The sequence below is a fragment of the Vidua macroura genome, chromosome 2, assembly GCF_024509145.1.
Source record: "Vidua macroura isolate BioBank_ID:100142 chromosome 2, ASM2450914v1, whole genome shotgun sequence".
Lineage (NCBI taxonomy): Eukaryota > Metazoa > Chordata > Aves > Passeriformes > Viduidae > Vidua > Vidua macroura.
The window spans coordinates 88,541,963-88,560,677 of record NC_071572.1 but is presented as its reverse complement, the minus strand read 5'-3'; the positions used below and the strand labels follow the sequence as shown (position 1 = coordinate 88,560,677).

Here is an 18,715-nt window from a genome sequence, read left to right as displayed (position 1 = left end):
CTTCTTTCAACTCATGCCAGTTGTCTTTCATCCTTCTGCCCTGCACCATCTCATGATCTTCCTGGGGGGTCCTGTGAGGTCCACCCCCTCATCGAAGGTATCTTAACAGGCTTAACAAGTCCAGCTGCCCCAGTTTCTCCTCACAGGGCCGGTGCTCCAGCTCTGCCATCTCAGTGGCTTCCCCTGGATTTGATCCAATTTATTGATGTCTTGTACTGGGGAGCGCAAGGCTGGATGCAGGATCTAGATGTGGTCTAACAAGTACTGAGTGGAGGTGGATAATGACTCCCCTCGACCTCTGCCTCTGCCCTTGTTCCTTCAGCCCAGGCTGCTGCTGGCCACTGTTACTGCCATTGATGGCCCATGTCCCTCCATGCCCACCAGGACTCCCAGGGCCGTTCCCTCAGGGCCGTTCCCTCAGAGCTGCTCCCAACAGCTGCTCCCAGCCCATACCAGAACAGGGGTGGCTCCTTCCCAGGGACAGGGCTGCAAGAGGACCATCAGGCCCTGATCCCCCTCCCACTCTCCCTGCCCATGGACACCATTTTAGCCCAGCCTGGGGCCATCAGTCCCTGCCCCACTGATGGCATAGGTCATTGGTCTCCATCTCTCCTCTGCCCTCCCTGGCCAGCCCTCCCTGCTGGGTCTGGCCCTATCTGCAGGCTGACAACCCCAGGACAGGCAGCTATCCCAGAGTGGTGTCTGACCCTGATTCCCCTCACAGGGACTAATCCTGATCTGCAGATTGATGTCTCCACCTGACCTCAGCCCTGCATCCTGCAACACTACACAAGTTTTCTCTCACCCGTTGGGAGTATCAAACATGGTATGTCAGTGGAGATGTGTCGCTATCTGAAGTGAGGGAATTGAAGAGACTAAAGACAAAAGCAAGGAGGAAACCAGACTTGATAATTCCCCCTTCAAGGAACCTGTTTTTCATGGTCTGTATGCACAGAGTCTTGACGTTCATGTTATTCAAAGCCAGGCAGAATTCATTTGTGCTCTCATTGCTTTGCATGTGAAAATCCAGGCTTGCCCAGAAGCTTGATTTAATTCTCCTACAGCCTTGTAAGCCCCCATATCTACTCATACCTTGAAATACTTCCTAGTAGCAGCAAATGGTAAAAATTATAAAACAACCTTAGGAGACAAATCACTGGAGTTTTACCCTTTTTACTTGTAACCCAACATTTTAAATCCATGAAATGATTTTGTTGTTACATTTTCTAGAGGATAATATTGTGATCCCTTTTTCCTCCTCATCAAGCATTACAGCACTGATGAGGACCACCAGCAGCATCTCACCCACAGACCTCAGGAGCACCTGGGCATGGGTGTGTGTCTGAGCCTCCTCTCTGGGACAGGGAGCTGAGCCCAGTGACAGGGAACCATGTGTCAGTGCATCCTAACAGGGTCCCTGCTCTGTCCTTCGCTTTAAATGTAATTGTTATGGGAAATCTTAAAAACAGTGAGGAATTTTTAATTATGTCAGGGTTTTGGGCTTTTTTTCCTTTTACAGCAATCTCTGTACATCAGCTGACACAAGGCAATAACAATAAGCAATAGAGAAAGACTATTTTTTCCTCTCTAAATTCCAGGCCAACTGTTCAGCTGCAGGCTGAGTTGTATCCTAAACCACAGGTAACGTGCTCTTTGAGGGGGGGCGACACAGCCCCCGATCATCTACTCAGCGCGTCCGGCAAAGCGCCCACAGTCAGGGAAGAAAAACCTCTCGGGACAGGCAACCGCAGACGCGGGTCCGAGCCCGCTCCCCGCTCTCAGAGCGGCTGTGCCGTATTTCCCGCGGCTCCGGGGAAGTGCACGGCTCCGAACCCGCTCCCGTGCCTGAGCCCCGCGGGCAGGGCGCGCTCCCGCCGCCGGCGCGGTCCGGCGCACACGGGCTGGGCTGGGCTGGGCTGGCCTCTCACCCCACGACCTCCCTGGGGACATCGCGGGACAGCCCGGAGGAGGACCAGCAAAGGCGGCGACGGAAGCCCGACCCTCTCCTCACCTCCCTCCGGCTCTACCCGGCCCCGGCGCCGTCGGGCCGCCCCGCGGGGCGGGGAGCGGGCGGGGTCCGCGCAGGGCCCGAGGAGGCCCCGGACCCCGCTCCGAGCGGGTGCGGAGGGGGCCGGCGGGGCGATGGGGGGCCGCGGGCTGCTGCCGGTGCTGCTGCTGCTGCTGGGCGCCGCGGGGCCGCTGCTGCGGCAAGCGGAGCCGGCGGAGCCCGCGGACCCCGTGAGCGCCGAGCGGAGCCTGGCGTGGGGCCCCGGGCTGGACGCGAGGCTCACCGTGCCCGTGCGGTACTTCTACATCCAGGCGGTCAGCGCGGCCGGACGCAACTTCTCCCGCTCCCCGCCAGGTACCGTTCGTGTGCTCCGGCGCGGGCAGGGGCGCGGAATGGAGACCCTAACCCTGGCCGCGGCTTTTTGCCACAGAACCTGGCTGGAGATGCCCACCACTTCCCCTCTTCCGCTCCTCCTTGCTTCCTTCCTTTCCTCCTCCCGTGCGGTGGCTGTGCCATCGCTGCTCCCGGGCTGCCCCCCGCGCCCTGTCCCGCAGCGCCCGGGACACGCAGGATGGCAAGTGAAGCACATGATCAGAGCCTCCTTTCTTCTGGTGCTGCCCGGTGCCTCCTCTGCTCTCACCAGTAGCCTGCTCTAAACAGTATGGAATTTACAGCAAAGAACCGTAAGCTCAGAAAGAACCAGTGTTTCTGGAGCTAGTAAAATCCCAGTACACAGCTGGGAAGTGGTAACGTAATTATTTTTAATGCCGCACTTACACCAGTTGCTTAAAATTTCTATCTCAGTCAGCAGAGCCCTCTGGGCTCTGTTATCCTACTGCTGCTCCGTTAAGGAGTAATTTTCATTTGTTGTTTACTCAGCACAAGCACAAACCATCCCATGACACTTCTCCTAAGGGTGGGAATTGGTTTTGTTCTTGCAGGCCAGTGGTATGATGCAAGTCAGCTGTTTGCTGCTGCAAGTTAACTCCACACACTCTATATTAATAGTTTAAATTTGGAATAAAAATTACTTTTGTGTCACAGATTCCATAATAAAGATAAGCCTGAGGTAGCCCCAGAGGAAATCTTATGTTGCTAATTTACACAGCTAATTAAGTAGAACCTACTTAATTTGCTGTGTATTGTTTACTGTTCACAGAGATGGTACTGAGAGGGCAGCTACCAAGTATGCACGGCCTCTTCATGTCTTGTCAGTTAGAAAGCTGCTGCTTGCAGAATTAAGGAGTAGCCATATATCATACAGGGTATGTCTTCAGTCTGACAGGAGTGTGGATACTTCAGATATTTCAGGTCTGGGCTTCCTCCATCTGGTGTTGCAGCTTGGTGCTGGATGTCAGCACAGTTTTGTAATTGCAGTCCAAAATATGACTGCATGCTCACTGCCTGTGCGGTGGAGGCTGGTAGCAGCTGCACAGGGAGAGCCGTGGGTTCAAACAACAGATTGCTGAGGGTGAAAAGGTGTGAAGTTCAGTTGGATTCTCATGCTAGTGTACGTCCTCCAAGATAAACTGGGAGGACATGGGTACTGAGAACCTAGTTTTGATTGCAGTGTGTTCGTATTTATGTTAATAAATTCAGTGTCCCAGGAAAGTTTCCAAGTCCCAGTAGTGCCACCTGGCATGGAGTGATCTCCATTCATCCCATGACCTGCTGTGGCCTCCAGTCAAAGACAGAGCATACGTGCTGCTGGCAGGGAAGAGCTGTTGCCTCGGCCTGTGCTAACTGCTGTCCCGTGCCAGGAATTGTTTAGGAGGGTGCCTAGTATCCTTAAAAAAATTAGTGGTAGAGTTCATCATATTCCAGTGTATGAGCACTGTTTAAAGTATTCACAGAGACCCTGGCTATAAACTTCTGTTCTCAAATGATTTAAAATGTTCACATCTGTAAAATGTCATTAAGAATTACAATTAGCAATATTTATTTAGGCACCACTCTCCAATATAAACTAAATATGTCTCAAAATATACCTGTTGAGATAGCAAAAAATTGACATTATCACCCCCATTGCTAAACAGGAACATTGTGTGAATACAGTGAATACTGTGTGAATACTGTGATCAGAGCAGCAGAGCTACGGTGAAGGCATCACAGTTGTGAAATGTGTCCAAATCTATTAAATTATTTTTGTGTACATTGGAATTTCAGTCAAGTGGGTCAGGACTTACTGGGATCCATTATAAAACTTGTATAGCATAATTAGTAGATTTTAAATCCAGATTTGTTTTCTAAATATCTAGTCTGTTCACCAGAGTTAATATGCACTATTGCACATTACACTGGAATTTCAACCCGGAGGCTGTAACTGTTTGACCTGCTTTTCTGGGAAGATGTCGAATGATGCAGAATTCATTCTTTCCCTAGAAAAATTATTTCAAAGATTAAGAAAATCCCTGTTGAAAATACAGAACTTTCTTTTAGTGTAAACTGCATATATTTTTTTTCCCTCTGGCTACTTAGATAAGCCTTATCCTTCTTTTCTGCTAGGTTTTATCCTAGGCTTAACAACTACTGACCATGATAAAATCAGCTGTTAACTGTTGTTCAGATGATCAACACAGTCTGCTAACAAATATTTTTCGAGGCTTCCCAAGTATTCTTGCAGGTTTCACCAGATGCTTTCAAAGAGCAGGGCATGCTTCTTCCAGCTCTCATTCCAGTGCTGCCAAACAGAGTTGTACATCTCAGTTCACTTACCTTCATACCTGGGCACTGCAGGACTTCCCTTGGGGTCTTTGGTTGCCATGATCCCTGGGCTTTTGTGATGATCACACACAAGACCTGTATTTGTTTGTTACTGAATATATGCTCTTGCATCCGACTCTCTGAAAATATAGGCTAATAATTTGTGTGTCTCTGTAGTGAGTCTGTCGATTTTGTGATTTCCATCTGTGAAAGTAACCAGCAACAACTCCAGTAAAATCAAAAAATTCTAGTTGAATCAAAAAAATCTACTTTTAAGAACTTTTAATTTCTCTTCAGCATACATGTCAGAAATAGGGTGACTAGATTTTTTTGTTCTTCTCTAACAATTTGCCTAAATTCAGTATCTTGTTACTTTTTCCCTCTTTCCCTCTATTCTGTCACTTGTTCCTCCATGTGTGGCGTACCTCTTTTGCAAGCTGAACAGAAGAAAAAAAAATGCGTAAAGCAGGTGTCATTATCTGGATTTCATAAAGTATCCCATTTTGACTGTGTCTATATTTTAGTCTCTCTTTAGTACTGGGAAATTATTTTGTACTTAAAATGCTGTCCCAGACATGTTTTCAGGGTAACAGAGAAGTACTAGCAGTGCTGATTCAACAAGGACACATTTTTCTTTTGTAATTCCTTTGGATTGAGAGAAACAAAAAAAAAAAAAAAAAAACCATGAGTGAAAGTACCATGGTAACTTTCTCCAAATAAAAAATAAAAATCACCAAAAAGCTGTTATGATTAAGTATACAGTGGAGACCTTGGCCCCATTACACAATGAATGTTGTAAATTACAAACAAGAAGTCTATTTCCTCCAGTGAATTATTTGTACTTACATGAGATACTCAGTCTCATTTTCCTTCCCCTTCACTTTCAGTGGAGTTAGCTTTTTCCCAGAAAGCTTTGTTATCAGTCACTTCTCTTATCAAATTATTCCTATGTTTAAAGTGCCACCAACTAAACCTAACAAATCCTTTGGGTAGATCAAGGGCTCATCGTGTCTAGAGCAGGACGTACATAACCAGCAGGGGAAAAGACCCACTTAGTTACTTCCTGTAGGTGAGGGCAAGGATATAAACTTCAGTAATATTTGACTTCTGATTTCACAATATTCACTCATTTTTATGACAGCTGAAAACTTACTTTTCTTTAGTGGGAAATCACTATACCCAGTAAAAATGCTGTTTAATAAAATGGGTACAAGGAGACAATGACGTGTTACCAACAGGAAACTGTTTTCTTGGTGAACCTCATGACATACTCTGGATGTGAATACTTCTTCATCCAAATAATACTAGGTGATAGTCATAGGGACTGGGTACTTGGTTAAAGTCAGTTACTTTGAAGCAAGTTTAAAATGGTGGTTGTGACTTGCAGTGACTCTCTTTCGGGAGTCATTTAATCTGAATATTCTTGCACAGTATTTGACTTAAATCCAATTTCATGACCCAGTGATCTAAGGAAGACATCATTAACCATTAAAAGACTGGTACTTACTACATCAGTGCATTTATCTGTGGGTGCAAAGTGTGGAGTTAACTTTGACATCTCAACCATTTAGTGCTGTCGCAACATATTCAGATTTTAGTAACATCTTGATTCTATCTGGATTTTTTCAGTTTCATTTATTTCTGTATACTACTTGGTGGTAGCATTTATTGTATTTGTTTGGTTCACAATGCTTAGACCGTCCTGCTCCTTTTTTTTATTAATAAAGTTGACAATGACCACTTGTGATAGAACTAAAGACTATAACAGATTTATGTTTATGCATACTCATATTGTCCATAAATTATTCCATGTCTTACTGCATTAATGATGAAATGCTGGTGATCTTTAAGCACAGGTCAGACAGATGTCCAGGGAACATCTCTACTATCATTCTCTTATCCCTGCTTTTCAGTAGCTGGGACTTTAAATGTGCAAGACAGTCAGCAGCAGCTCAAAGCTGAACAATTTGTATGTGACTCCTGCATGCTGCAACTGCCTTTCCGCAAGCTGGCAAGTATTCTTTTCTGCTGTTACTTTAACTTTGTTCCCTGTCTTTCTTACTCTAGAGGAAATTATTGTTCCTCAGAGCACTAACTTGAAAACTTAGAATAAAACCTAATCTTATTTTTAAAATACTGTTAGCCTTTCCTTCTGTCTTGTCATCAAATATTTAACTTCTTATCTACACCTGCAGGTTTTCCATTTAGAGGTGTGCAATGACTAAGAATATTTGGTAGGATGGTATTTCATCACTGGAAACTAGTTTTAACAACTTGGTATAATTAAAAAATTGTAGTGAAAAATAAATTAAATCCAGTGGTCTTAATTTAGTGGAATTTGCTCCTTACCTTTATTTACTAGATGTAATTCTAATAGCTTAAAGTGATTTTGTCTGGTTTTATTTTCCTCTTGCCAGGAAGAACACAGTTTAAAGTGGTAATTAAAGCACTTTCTCCAAAAGAAGTCACCAGAATTTACACCCCTCGGCCTTTGGATAGAAATGATGGTACATTCCTTATGCGGTATCGGATGTATGGAAGTGTCACAAAAGGATTAAAAATTGAGATACTTTATGGTGATCAGCATGTGGCTCAATCACCTTATATTTTGAAAGGTAAGAGTATTTTTTGATATAATGTAATGTGTCAAAGTTCTGAATTTGGATATATTTGAAACTGCAATACCTGGGCTGTGGTAGCTGTGGGCAGCTCAAACAGCTCTGAATCTCCACGTGCTTGGCAGGTTCACAGAAATGGAGCTTCATTTAGCAGAATAATTTCACCCTGATAACACAAAGTCTTGTATTTCTGAAAAGAGAAGAATGTTGCTGTTTTCTCAGTTACACTGCAGAATTCCAGAAATTATAGGAAGGATTATTTCCCAGGAAAACTGTAGAAAACATGGTATAAAAATGCCAAGCCACTGCAATGCATAAGTTATGTGTGCTGTAGAATCACAAATACAGACTCTGGGTGCTTTGTTTTCCACAGAACCAGTTTATCATGAATACTGTGACTGTCCTGAAGAAGACCCTGAGGTCTGGCAGGACATGATGTCCTGTCCATCCCAAGAGCCTCAGATTACAGAAGACTTCATTTCGTTTCCCACCATTGACCTGCAGCGAATGCTTAAGGAAATCCCAGCAAAGTTCAGCCAAGCAAGAGGTGCTATTGTTCATTACACAATTCTGGATAATCACATCTACCGGCGCTCCTTAGGGAAGTACACAGACTTCAAAATGTTCTCTGATGAAATGTTCCTGTCCCTGGCCAGGAAGGTACCAGATTGGATCATGTCAGACTATTAAGGCAATATCACAGAACCACAGAGTGGTTGGGGTGGGAAGGGAGCTCTGGAGAACATCTAGTCAAACTCCCCTGCCAAAGCAGGTTCACCCAGAACTGGTTGCACAGGATCACCTTTGGGGTGGGTTTTGAATATCCACAGCCTGTCTGGGCAGCTTGTTCCATGGCCTCATCACCCTCACAATAAGTAAGTTTTCCTTCATATTCAGATGACACTTCCTGTGTTTAAGTATATGGCTGTCTCCCCTTGTCCTGTCGCTGAGCACCATTGGAAAGAGTCTGGCCCCATCCTCTTGACAGCTGCCCTTAAGATATTTGTAAGCGTTGACAAGATCCCCTCTCAGTTGTCTCTTGTCCAGGCTAAACGTAATTAAATATGGCAGTACCGCAATTGTTCTTGTATCTTCACATGTATAATTCCTGAAGTAAGATTTGACATTCCATCAAGACAACACTGGGTGTTAGGAGTAATGTGTGGGGGCTGGTCTGTTGGAGTCCAGAACATCCCTTTGGCTGCTCTGGATGCCTCGAGACCCTGGCAGGGGGCTCAGGGATCTTGGCAACAAGTCAAAAACACCTGTGGCTTTGATTTTAGCCCATGGGAGAGGCTGCCAACCTTATATGAGGAATTACAAGCCAAAAGGGATCAAGTAGTGTAATAAGGGAATTGGCACAGGGTGAAAAAGTAGAATTTTGGGGTTTTTAGAATGTAATTCAGGGATACAATATGGAGGAATCTGGGCGTGCCCTAGCCTTTTCTTCCTTCTTCTTGTCCTCCATGACTCTGTGTGATAGTGACACTTTTCTATTGGTCTAGGATAGGGACACTCTGTCCAACATAGATTTTAGGTATTGGTACAGGAACTGTAAACATGGTATACGTAATTTTGGGTATATAGTGTGGGAGATGCCCGGGGCTCGGGGCAGACTGCCATGGCTTCTGTACTAGGTGGACCTCAGCAGGTCAAAGAGAAAATCTTTTAGATAAGAAGAAATAAACAACCTTGAAAACTCAGCTTCACACCTTCCAGACCTCTTCTTTGGCTGCCGGGCTAGGGAAAAAGGACTTTCACACTGTTGGGGTCTTGCCAACCTGACCCCGACACTGGTCCTGGCAGTAATGAAAATGCTTGGAAAGCTCCAGGGGCTAAGGCCCAACTGGGAGCGTTTCATGGCCTCTGGGTGTTCCTTTCAAACTTGCTTGCAGGGCAGAAGCTTGGAATTCATGCATTAAGCACAGTTAAATCTATGGACTATCCAGTAGGTGCCCTGAGTCTGCATGACTTGAGAGAACTGAGGAGTAGATGTAAGAGTGACAGACAGCTTCTCTGTGTTATTATCCTTTCTTTGGTACACGTTTAGGTTCGTCTTCCTGACGTGGAGTTTTATCTCAATGTTGGAGACTGGCCAGTTGAGCACCGGAAAGCTAATGATACACCTGGGCCTGTACCTGTCATCTCCTGGTGTGGCTCTGTGGATTCCAGAGATATCGTCCTGCCGACGTATGATGTAACCCACTCAACTCTGGAAACCCTGCGTGGAGTCACCAATGATCTCCTTTCCATTCAAGGAAACACAGGTGAATTAGAGACTGTGGGTTTAAAAAGAATTTATGATTTCCGTCAAAGAAGCAAGTTGCATTCAAATAATGTGTTGAATCTTCAGTTAAAAGTGCCCTGGGACATCTCTGAATACAAGTAGCTTAGTCTTTACAGATTGCAAACACTTCTCAACACTGCCACTAAGCAGGTGTATCATTTAGAACCAAAATTTAAGAAGTCCAGTTTGCAATAAACATGAATTTTACGTTAAAGATATCCGGAAGATGCCTACTGTGACCTGGCAAAGTAAAAGTAAGTGTAATTAAAAGGCCTTTCTCCTCAGTAAAGGGCTCAAATATGTTTATTCTAATCCAAACATCACCCTTTCCTGACTCTGTTATGGACCAATGTTCTGTGTACAAAAAATTAATTTGAATCCTGAAAGAAGTCAGCTGATACTGTGCTGCAGCCTCTTTCAAATGAGAAAACATTGTATATATGAAAAAAATACCTCAGAGTGAGATCTCTTGAATTGCTTTTCTGGCTTTGAAAGAGGAGTCAGCTTTACTGACAGGTGTCTTCCTCCCCCTCAAGAAATTAAAGAATACTTCGGGATCAAACAAATGGCATAAGCAATACCTAAGGAGTAAAACTAGAGTGGAAAGTTATTTCTTTTTATTTAATTAGTTCTCAGTGCCTCTTTTCTTTATTAGTTTTTAAATTAATATTTCACTTAAATGGTCAGTGAGAGGCAATTGTGTGTTTACTGATTTAGTACAGCTGCTTTTCCAATTAGGAGACAGTAAGAGACTACTCCATTTGATAGGTCCTTTAGGGAAATTTTCAGCAGAAAGGTGAGGAAGGGCATAGTTAATGCAGTAAGGAGAGATTAAGTCTTTCAGACTCTTGCTAAGTGTTTAGAGGACACAACATAGCCATTTATTTTCTTTTTGAAGGCATCATTAAGTGGTTCTTCAAGGACCTAACTAAATTGCTGGGTAACAGAGGTGGATTTTACTAAAGAAATTAGGTTATTGTGGCAGGCTTTATGGATGGAGAATTGCTTTAATTATTAGTATTTTCCTTACATATTTTATTATAATCCCTTAGGTAGCTTTCAAGATAGTTGAAGTTATTGAAATACAAAATTGTTGAGTGGAAAAGCAATTATCTGATTTTCATTGTATGAGTTTCTCATCCCAAAACTCAAACCAGAATTGAAAGTTTAACCCTGTGATTAATAAGGGGTTATGGGAAACCCTGCCTGTCCTACCATGTCTCCAAGTGTAATGCCACTGTCAGACCAAGCTCCTTATTTGCCTTGAGCAGACCCTGCACATTTCACTGCTGTTTGCTTTTGCCTTATCACTTACTGCTCATAGGCCCCTTCTGGGAAAACAAAACTGAGCGGGCTTTATTCAGAGGTCGAGACAGCAGAGAAGAACGTCTCCATCTTGTCAAGTTATCCAAGGAAAATCCAGAACTACTAGATGCTGGAATAACTGGATATTTCTTCTTCAGAGAAAAAGAAAAAGAGCTGGGGAAGGCTCAGCTGATGGGCTTCTTTGACTTCTTTAAGGTAGCAATCAAATTATGGTTTTGGATTAATTTTACTGTCACGTTCTTACCAACTGAAAAGACAAAGCTTACTTTTGTTAATTCTTTTCAGTAAACAAAACAATTATGCTGCTGTGGGAGCACAAGTCCATGCAGCGTAGATAAACCATCTGTAATCAATGTCCTAGTGTGACACACTTGTAGAGAAAGCCAAGAAAGACCTTTAGAGACATCTTGGCTTATTTTTATGTTATAGCAGATTGAGAAATTGGATTTCTCACCATCTGGGTTTCTTTGATTTGGGGTAAATATGAAAACAATGAACACAACTTACAGCCATTTCAAGTACACTATGGATGTCAGAAAGAGTCTGTGTAGTAACAAATTAGAAAAATAGATGAGTGTTTTTGTTGTATTTTAACATACAAATTCTACTGCAAGAGAGATATAAGAAATAAAGGGGACAGAGTCCTGTATAAAGCCATTATAATATATAGCAATTGAAATTCTATTCTGAAGATCAATATTTCAGAAATGCTGTAACAGCCAAGAACATCTGCCAAAGCACTACATTCATGGTTATTTCTAGTATAATATTTCAGCTTATTTTATAAATAATATGTTTCAGGTTATTCTATATAATAATGTTAAGTCAGAATAAGTTTACTTTGTTTGAATTGAAGTATAGATTAGTTTTCTTTCCTTCCCTGCTGTAGCCCTTGCTCTGTCCCAGGATACTTCAGTAGGACACCCATCAGGCAGTTCATGTGACACAAAGGTTCTTGACTGTCAGCCTCATGTTGAAAACAAATCCTTTTTCCATTTTGTTATCCAGAAGACCATGAAACTACACGTGCTTAACACTAAAACAAGTTTGTAGATGAAAATGAATAAACATGATTACTTCTCGCCTGTTAAAATAATATTTTATACAGTCATTGTTCCCATTCTGATACAAAACATTTCACCTTTTTTTTTCCTCTCTCTTCACGCTGTAGTACAAATACCAAGTGAATGTAGATGGCACTGTAGCAGCTTACAGGTTTCCATACCTCTTGCTGGGTGACAGCCTGGTATTGAAGCAAGATTCCCAGTACTATGAACACTTTTATATTGGATTAAAACCTTGGAAACATTATGTTCCAGTTAAGAGAAACTTAGAGGATTTGCTAGAGAAAATAGAATGGGCTAAGGTAAGCTCCATTATTGATTCAAGTTCAGAGTGATGAACAAACATGTAAACAATTTATCTTAATAGTCTTTTCTTTTGTATTTACACATATATATATATTTTGCATGAACTCTGTTGAGATCCTGGAATAAAGGAAGTACATTTTGTTATTAGTATAAAATGGGAAGGCCTTGTTTGAAGTAACCATCTCTATTTAGGGCAATACTTACTTAAGTGTTCATTTTAGGTATGAGCAGAAGAGTTCATGAGTCAGAGCCTTAGTATACTGACTAAGGTAATTGTGAAAGAAACAACCAGATTCCTAGATACTACTTAATTAATGCCATAGGTTTTTTAGGCCCTGACTAGAGCAGAAGTTACTGCATGTTCTGTTTGAATGTACAAAAAAAATGCTGCTGCTCTCTGTAACATGCTCTGTGTGAGAGGCTGGGATCCTTTAAGCAAACAGATACAATTCTGTAATTGAAAATACTATTTGTAATTTAAGTCAAAGTGCTGTTAAGGTTAAAAAAACACAGGAAGAGTTTCTTTTCTGAGTACTGTAGTTCTGCCTAAAGAATCAGAGGAGAGTGCTAAAAGCTTTGCAATATAGACCTAAAAAGCTTGAGAGTAAGTACATGAATTCATGCAGTTATTTTTAAAAAGAAGACATTGAATTCTGTTGCATTGGACAGGACAAGAGCTGTGGTTTTGTCCTCTGTAAAACTATGTAGGTCTGGGAGATACTAGAACTGATTTTGAAGAGGCTTGTGGCTTGGACAAAATGGTAGAGCAGTAATCAACTGAGTTTTCAAAATTGTACAGTTAGTCATGAAAGTTGTTATTGATAGCCCTAAAGTAGCAGTAGTGGCAATAAAAGCAATTCAGTATTTTTAAACAAATCTGCAATTTTAATCATGCCTTTGCAATCTACCAGTAATTGCAGTTAATTTTGCAGATTTGAATAGGCCATTTAATAAAACTTCTAATGCTAGTCAGGCTTTGAGTAACTCACTGATTGCTCTGTTATTCCTTTGTTTCATCTGAATTTTCCAGGAAAATGATGAGGAAGCAAGAAAAATTGCTAAAGAAGGACAACTAGTAGCAAGAGAATTACTTCAGCCTCACAGGTTTTACTGCTACTATTATAAAGTGCTCCAGGTAAGTACAATAGATCAGTTTATTGTTCTCCTTCCAGCTGCTACTGATGCTACAAATTTCATATTCAGTCCTTAGATCAGTAGCAGACAGGGTACATGTTAATCATAGGAGATCAGTGTGAAGAGCTTTGCTAAACCCTGCTTCTTCATTAAAGAAGCTACCTGACATCATAGTTATTTTACAGAATCAGGAATTTGTTTGCCCCCATCTCCAGTCAGCCCTGTTTTCATTGTCACTTGGTATTTGGTTTCCAGTAGGTCTCTGTAAGAGATAATCTGTATATCCAGTTTTCTTCCTTTTTCCCTTCATACTTCTCACGCTTGCATTGTGAGCTACTCTACTACAAAATGATGAATACATGGAAAAGAAGTTCCAGAAGTGTGACTAGTAGAGTGTAGGGGATGAAGCAGGCCCAGTAGTCATTTCTTCCTTAGAAAATGCAAATCTCTAGTGAAAGAAGTTTCTCCTCTCTGAAAATATCTTTTTCCTGTACTGCTGTGCAGTTAGATGGCAGCTTCACCAGCCACAGGTTAACACAAAGGTTGGAACTGTTCAGTGTACAAAAATGACATTTTTATGCATTATCTGCATAAAGTAGTTAGGCACAAATGATGACAATATTCAAGTTACCATAATAATAGGCAGAAACATGAAAGGAGGTGTTCAGAGGCAATGTAGCCATTAGTAGGTGTGTTACAAAGACACCTTGTGCAGAGGTTGTGAACAATGGCATAAGGAGTCTGGATAAAGGTAGGCTTCTGAGTGGAAGGGAGGAGGAAAATTCTGCTTCATGAATTATATGTTGGTGCTTATAGCATTCTTAAATGTTGTTTATGTATTTCAGAAATATGCCGAACGCCAAGCCAGCAAACCTGAAATACGGGATGGAATGGAACTTGTACCTCAGCCTGATGACAGGGACTCAGTGTGCAGTTGCCACAGGAAAAAGCCTTTAAGGGAAGATCTATAACTGTACTGGATGGAGAAAATTACCCACTTAAAATGCGAGAATAGGAATTAAGCTGTGAAATCTAAGACTCTTATGCTGTAGCAGGCATTCTTAGTTATGTATTCTTCTTGTATTTTCATACCCTTTTCCTGCTCATTCTGATCTACAATGTTGGTTCTCACAGTTTTGGCTCCATGACCACCACCAGACAGACACTGAGCCTGCAGTGGGGAGTGTCTGGGGGATTTGTTTGATGTACTGCATCATCAGGAAGCAGGGCACAGAGCTGCTCATGTTCCAGATGGGACCTTTTTACTGAAGTTTTGTGAGGAACTAGTCGCCACAAAGATCTTGCCATGAGTCAGTGAAAGTTTTCTAAAGGAGCATTTGTGATACATTGAAACAGTGTTATGATTTCTTCATAAAGTTTACCTCAGTGTTAGATTGTTTCTTGTATACAAAACAATTTTCAAACTAGACAAAGAAAATGAATATTTGAGATGTAATAATATCAGATCTGGTCATGCTTTCAGATTATTCTGTGGTTTATGACAGGTGACAGACAACATGATATAATACTCATCAATTTTAGAGGGAAATGGAGAGCAGGGGGAGAGATAGGAAAAATAAGTTTATAATCATCATGGCTGTCAATCGCCAGAATTAAATACTGCTTTAAAACAGACTCTGTAGCTATCACAATCACAGTGCTTTGGGTGCCAAATCACCACTCTGAAAACCTGTTCCCTGCCAGTGACTGTAAATGTAGGCACAGATCCACAAAAGGACTTGGGAATTTCAGGCCATGGGAAACACTGGTGTCTTCGTTCAACAATACTGTCTGCAGTATTCTGGACTATGTGAAATCTGAAATTTAGACCACCTAGGTTTAATTCTTGTGCAATAGTCTAGGGGTTAGAGTCCATGTAAAGCAATTGGGAAGCTGGTTGTCCTCCTTGGTTTAATTCAAAGCCATTTTTTCCAGAGGGTGTTTTAGCTCCAGACTGGTCAAGAGGTTTTCAGGTCTTCTGCTGAAGTTCATCTGCAGCCATGAAGCTAGCGATGAAAAATTCACAAGGGCAGAAGGATCTGGTCATACCTTTGTGATAAAGTCTGCCTTTGGATGGGGCAGAAGAATCATCCTAGTCATGGATGCAACTCCAAATACCTCTGTTGATTTTTGCCCAAGTTTGTCTACTTCAAAATGCATAAATAGTCCTGGAAGGAGACACCAATACCAAGACCAGTGCCCACAAGCACCCATTTCTGTGTTTTCATCTTGGCTAATGCAGCCTGCCTGAGCAGCTCCTGACTCACTACAGTCAGATAAAAGCTGTCATGGGTACCAAATTCTCCCTACACTAAAAAGAATGGAGATGTCTTCAAGACAGTGGACTTGTCTGATTGATTTGGTGCGCAAAATTTAGTGCTTTACATGTCATGCAGGCTTCATTCTTGGTTCTACACTGCAAATTACATAAAATTTCTGCATTAGAACAGGAAGAAAGGCAGTATGCTAAATATGGAAAGAACTTTGGCTTTCTAAAGAGGATGATGCAACTGTCCATCATTCATTTATTACATTATGCCAGTTAAGAAAAAAACCTGTATCATGTTGCTCTACCCATAATTCTCTTTGTTCTGGTTCTAACATTCATATTTATAGTGGTTGTATTTTTATTTAACATGAAAACCAGTCCTAGAACTTCAGGCTATAAATACATGTTCCACTCATCTGACATAAAATTTTCTACATCGAAGTTCAGGAACAGGGTTCCATTGCTGAAGTTGACACTTAAGACTGAGTATGTGCTCTCCTTTCGTTCTATGTGTACAGTCATTTTTACTGTATTACGTGATCTTCTTTTGAGAAACTACCCATTATGCCATGTGCTTTTTATATTCACCAGTGTTTATGGAGGTGGTGCGCTCAGCAAAGGCAAATAAGCATAAAAGATGGTTGAACAACAATGTTTTCCACATATTTCAAATCAAGAGTCCAAAAGTGATTAATTTGTATTTTTTAAAATGGGAGAGAATAGGGGGAGCCATGACACATACTTCATGGTTCTTTGGAAATACCTGTGGAGGAAAACTTGCCTAGCTTGAAATGGAAGTCTTTCAAACTGGAAGAAGAATCAGATAAAATTTAAATTATGACTATAAATAAATGTGAATATTTTATCCCTCCTTTCTTCCCTCATAAAAAGGGAAAGAAACTATTCTTAATTCTTTTCTGCCAAAAAAAGTCCTTGCTTTTGTAATAAGTATCACTTCAAAGCAAAGACTAGTTTGTCAACAGAGTGCCTAACACATGCTTTTATAGCTCACAGGCGAGAAATATCCTGAAAAATATTGAGTGCACTCATCTTCTTCCTGTAATTTAAAAAATAGTAGAGAGATGGTGGAACTTTTACTACAAGTCCATAGTATTTTGAGAGATTCTGGTTCAGTTTATAACTATAGCTCTTCCAAAGGTAAAAGAAGGTAAGGCAAAGTCTCTCTTCCTGCCATTAGTGCTAGAATATGCAATTTAGATTGTAATGAAGAACAATCCTAACAATTGTTCCACCAGGCTAGAAAAGATGTCAAATCTGTTTGAGTTTGCCAAGAGGATGATACCCATCAGCCTGGTGTGTTACAGGAAATGCTAAATATTGAGTAAAACTTGTTTTTGCATGTGAAGTGTAATACATACATTAAATAGAATTTTTAAGTGGCATACATAGACTGGACTTTGTATTATTCTGTGGTAGTTCTTGAACAGTGACTGTTCAAAAGTGTAAAAATCTCTTGTTGGTGGTAATTTTGGAAAACTGTTACCATACCACAGTACTAAATTTTGCTATAATTTAACTTTTTAAACAGAGAGTAAAACCTGTCCTGTTTTTGTCAGGGATTTACCACTGATGATAGAGGCAGGTTTATTTGTTTGAAATAGTATGTCCTAAAACCCAGGGCCAGTGTTTTCAAACACAAGAATCTGCAGAGAAGGGGTTTGACATCCAGAAATGTTGGGAAGGCAGAGTCTTTACCTAAGAGTCTTTATTTTCAGATTTCTTCAACCTTAACAGTAGCTTCATGTAGTGAACACTGCTTTTATGTCATATGGATGTCCTAATATATTTAGGCACCCACATTTGGAAATACCCAACCTCAATTTTGTCTTGAAATGAGAGCTAGTAAATCCTGATCTGTTGAACATAAAGGAGATACAGTTTCATATATATTTTAGACTGTATTTTTTTACCTTTACCTCAAGATCACAAATATACTGGTTTCGTGACAGAATTGTGCCAGGCCTGCCTTGTAGATTCATAATTTTAAAAACCCTATAATCAAAGCTTGTCTGATGGAATGTTAGATTCAAGCATCCATGTTGGGAAGCATACGCCCGACATTTATTACATTACAAAGTAAATTATTTAGTTAGGGAGGAGAGCTGACAGGGAAAACATACATCACCTGTTGGAGCACGTCTGAGAAGCTTGCAAAGAAACTATAATAAGGAAAAGAAGCATTATATAAACTTACGATACTATCAGCTCCTTTAGCACTGCAGTTTTGCAAAAATTTTGTCTGTAAGGGTGGTGAAGAAGTGCAAGATTTTATATTAATATATTATTGCTTAAGTTCACAGGATTTAACAGCTAGAATCTTGTCTGTGAGAAGTTTTATAGCATTTTATTGAGGCTATATGAGTACTAACTCTTGACTTTTGAGTACAATGTGTTGTTAATAGGAAAATCTATACTGCAGACAGTTACGGCACTAATTTTGGATTTTGCTGTGAGAATAAGGGAAAAAGGATTATTTGCATGTTTGTTTGAAGTAATTTTAAACATCTGTAGCACATTCCTTAATTGAGTCTCATCATGTGAGCAGTGATAAGCAGGAGATGTACTAGCAGGAGTGTGGCCAGCAGGTCAAAGCAGGTGTTTCTTCCCACCTGCTTGGCAGTTGTGAGACTGCAGCTGGAGTCCCATATTCAGTTTTGGATTCCTCTGTACAAGAAATACATTGACACCCAACATGGACCACCAAGGTGATAAAGGCAATGGGGCACATGGTGTGTGAGGACAAGCTGAGTGAGTGGGGTTAGGTCAGCCTTAGAGAGAGAAGACTTCTCAGAGGGACACAGCAGAAATCTTAACAGACACAAGTTGCATCATGGGAAGTTCCAGTTAGGTAAGGGAAAAAGAATCCTAAACTGCCCGCAAGGAGATGAAGCTTGGTCTATTTGACCTCCAGATGTTCATTATTCTATGAACTGGTTTTCAGTCACACAACAAGCATTTATCTAGTCACATAGCAGCAGG

The 18,715-nt window shown here is 41.3% G+C and overlaps 1 protein-coding gene across 2 annotated transcripts; it reads left to right on the top strand.

Moving 5' to 3' along the window:
* Nucleotides 1-2,142: 2,142 nt before the first annotated feature.
* POGLUT3 (protein O-glucosyltransferase 3) lies at nucleotides 2,143-17,126 on the top strand. Of its 2 annotated transcripts, none has more exons than XM_053970314.1 (8): nucleotides 2,143-2,362; nucleotides 7,129-7,326; nucleotides 7,703-7,989; nucleotides 9,380-9,596; nucleotides 10,941-11,137; nucleotides 12,114-12,308; nucleotides 13,343-13,447; nucleotides 14,292-17,126. In XM_053970314.1, exons 1-8 carry the CDS (start codon nucleotides 2,143-2,145, stop codon nucleotides 14,415-14,417), a joined length of 1,545 nt encoding a protein of 514 aa, XP_053826289.1. In that variant the 3' UTR covers nucleotides 14,418-17,126. The 2 variants fall into 2 exon arrangements, with proteins under 2 accessions (XP_053826289.1, XP_053826290.1); XM_053970315.1 differs by lacking the exon at nucleotides 2,143-2,362 and adding an exon at nucleotides 6,678-6,726 and having other exon boundaries at nucleotides 7,133-7,326.
* Nucleotides 17,127-18,715: the final 1,589 nt, after the last annotated feature.

What these genes read in the sequence shown, in the direction of transcription:
- POGLUT3 (XM_053970314.1), top strand. Translation starts at nt 2,143, where the DNA reads ATGGGGGGCCGCGGGCTGCTGCCGGTGCTGCTGCTGCTGCTGGGCGCC. An exon ending in AGAAAATAGAATGGGCTAAG is followed by an intron (nt 12,309 to 13,342) that starts GTAAGCTCCATT and finishes TGAATTTTCCAG; the next exon opens with GAAAATGATGAGGAAGCAAG. An exon ending in ACTATTATAAAGTGCTCCAG is followed by an intron (nt 13,448 to 14,291) that starts GTAAGTACAATA and finishes TATGTATTTCAG; the next exon opens with AAATATGCCGAACGCCAAGC.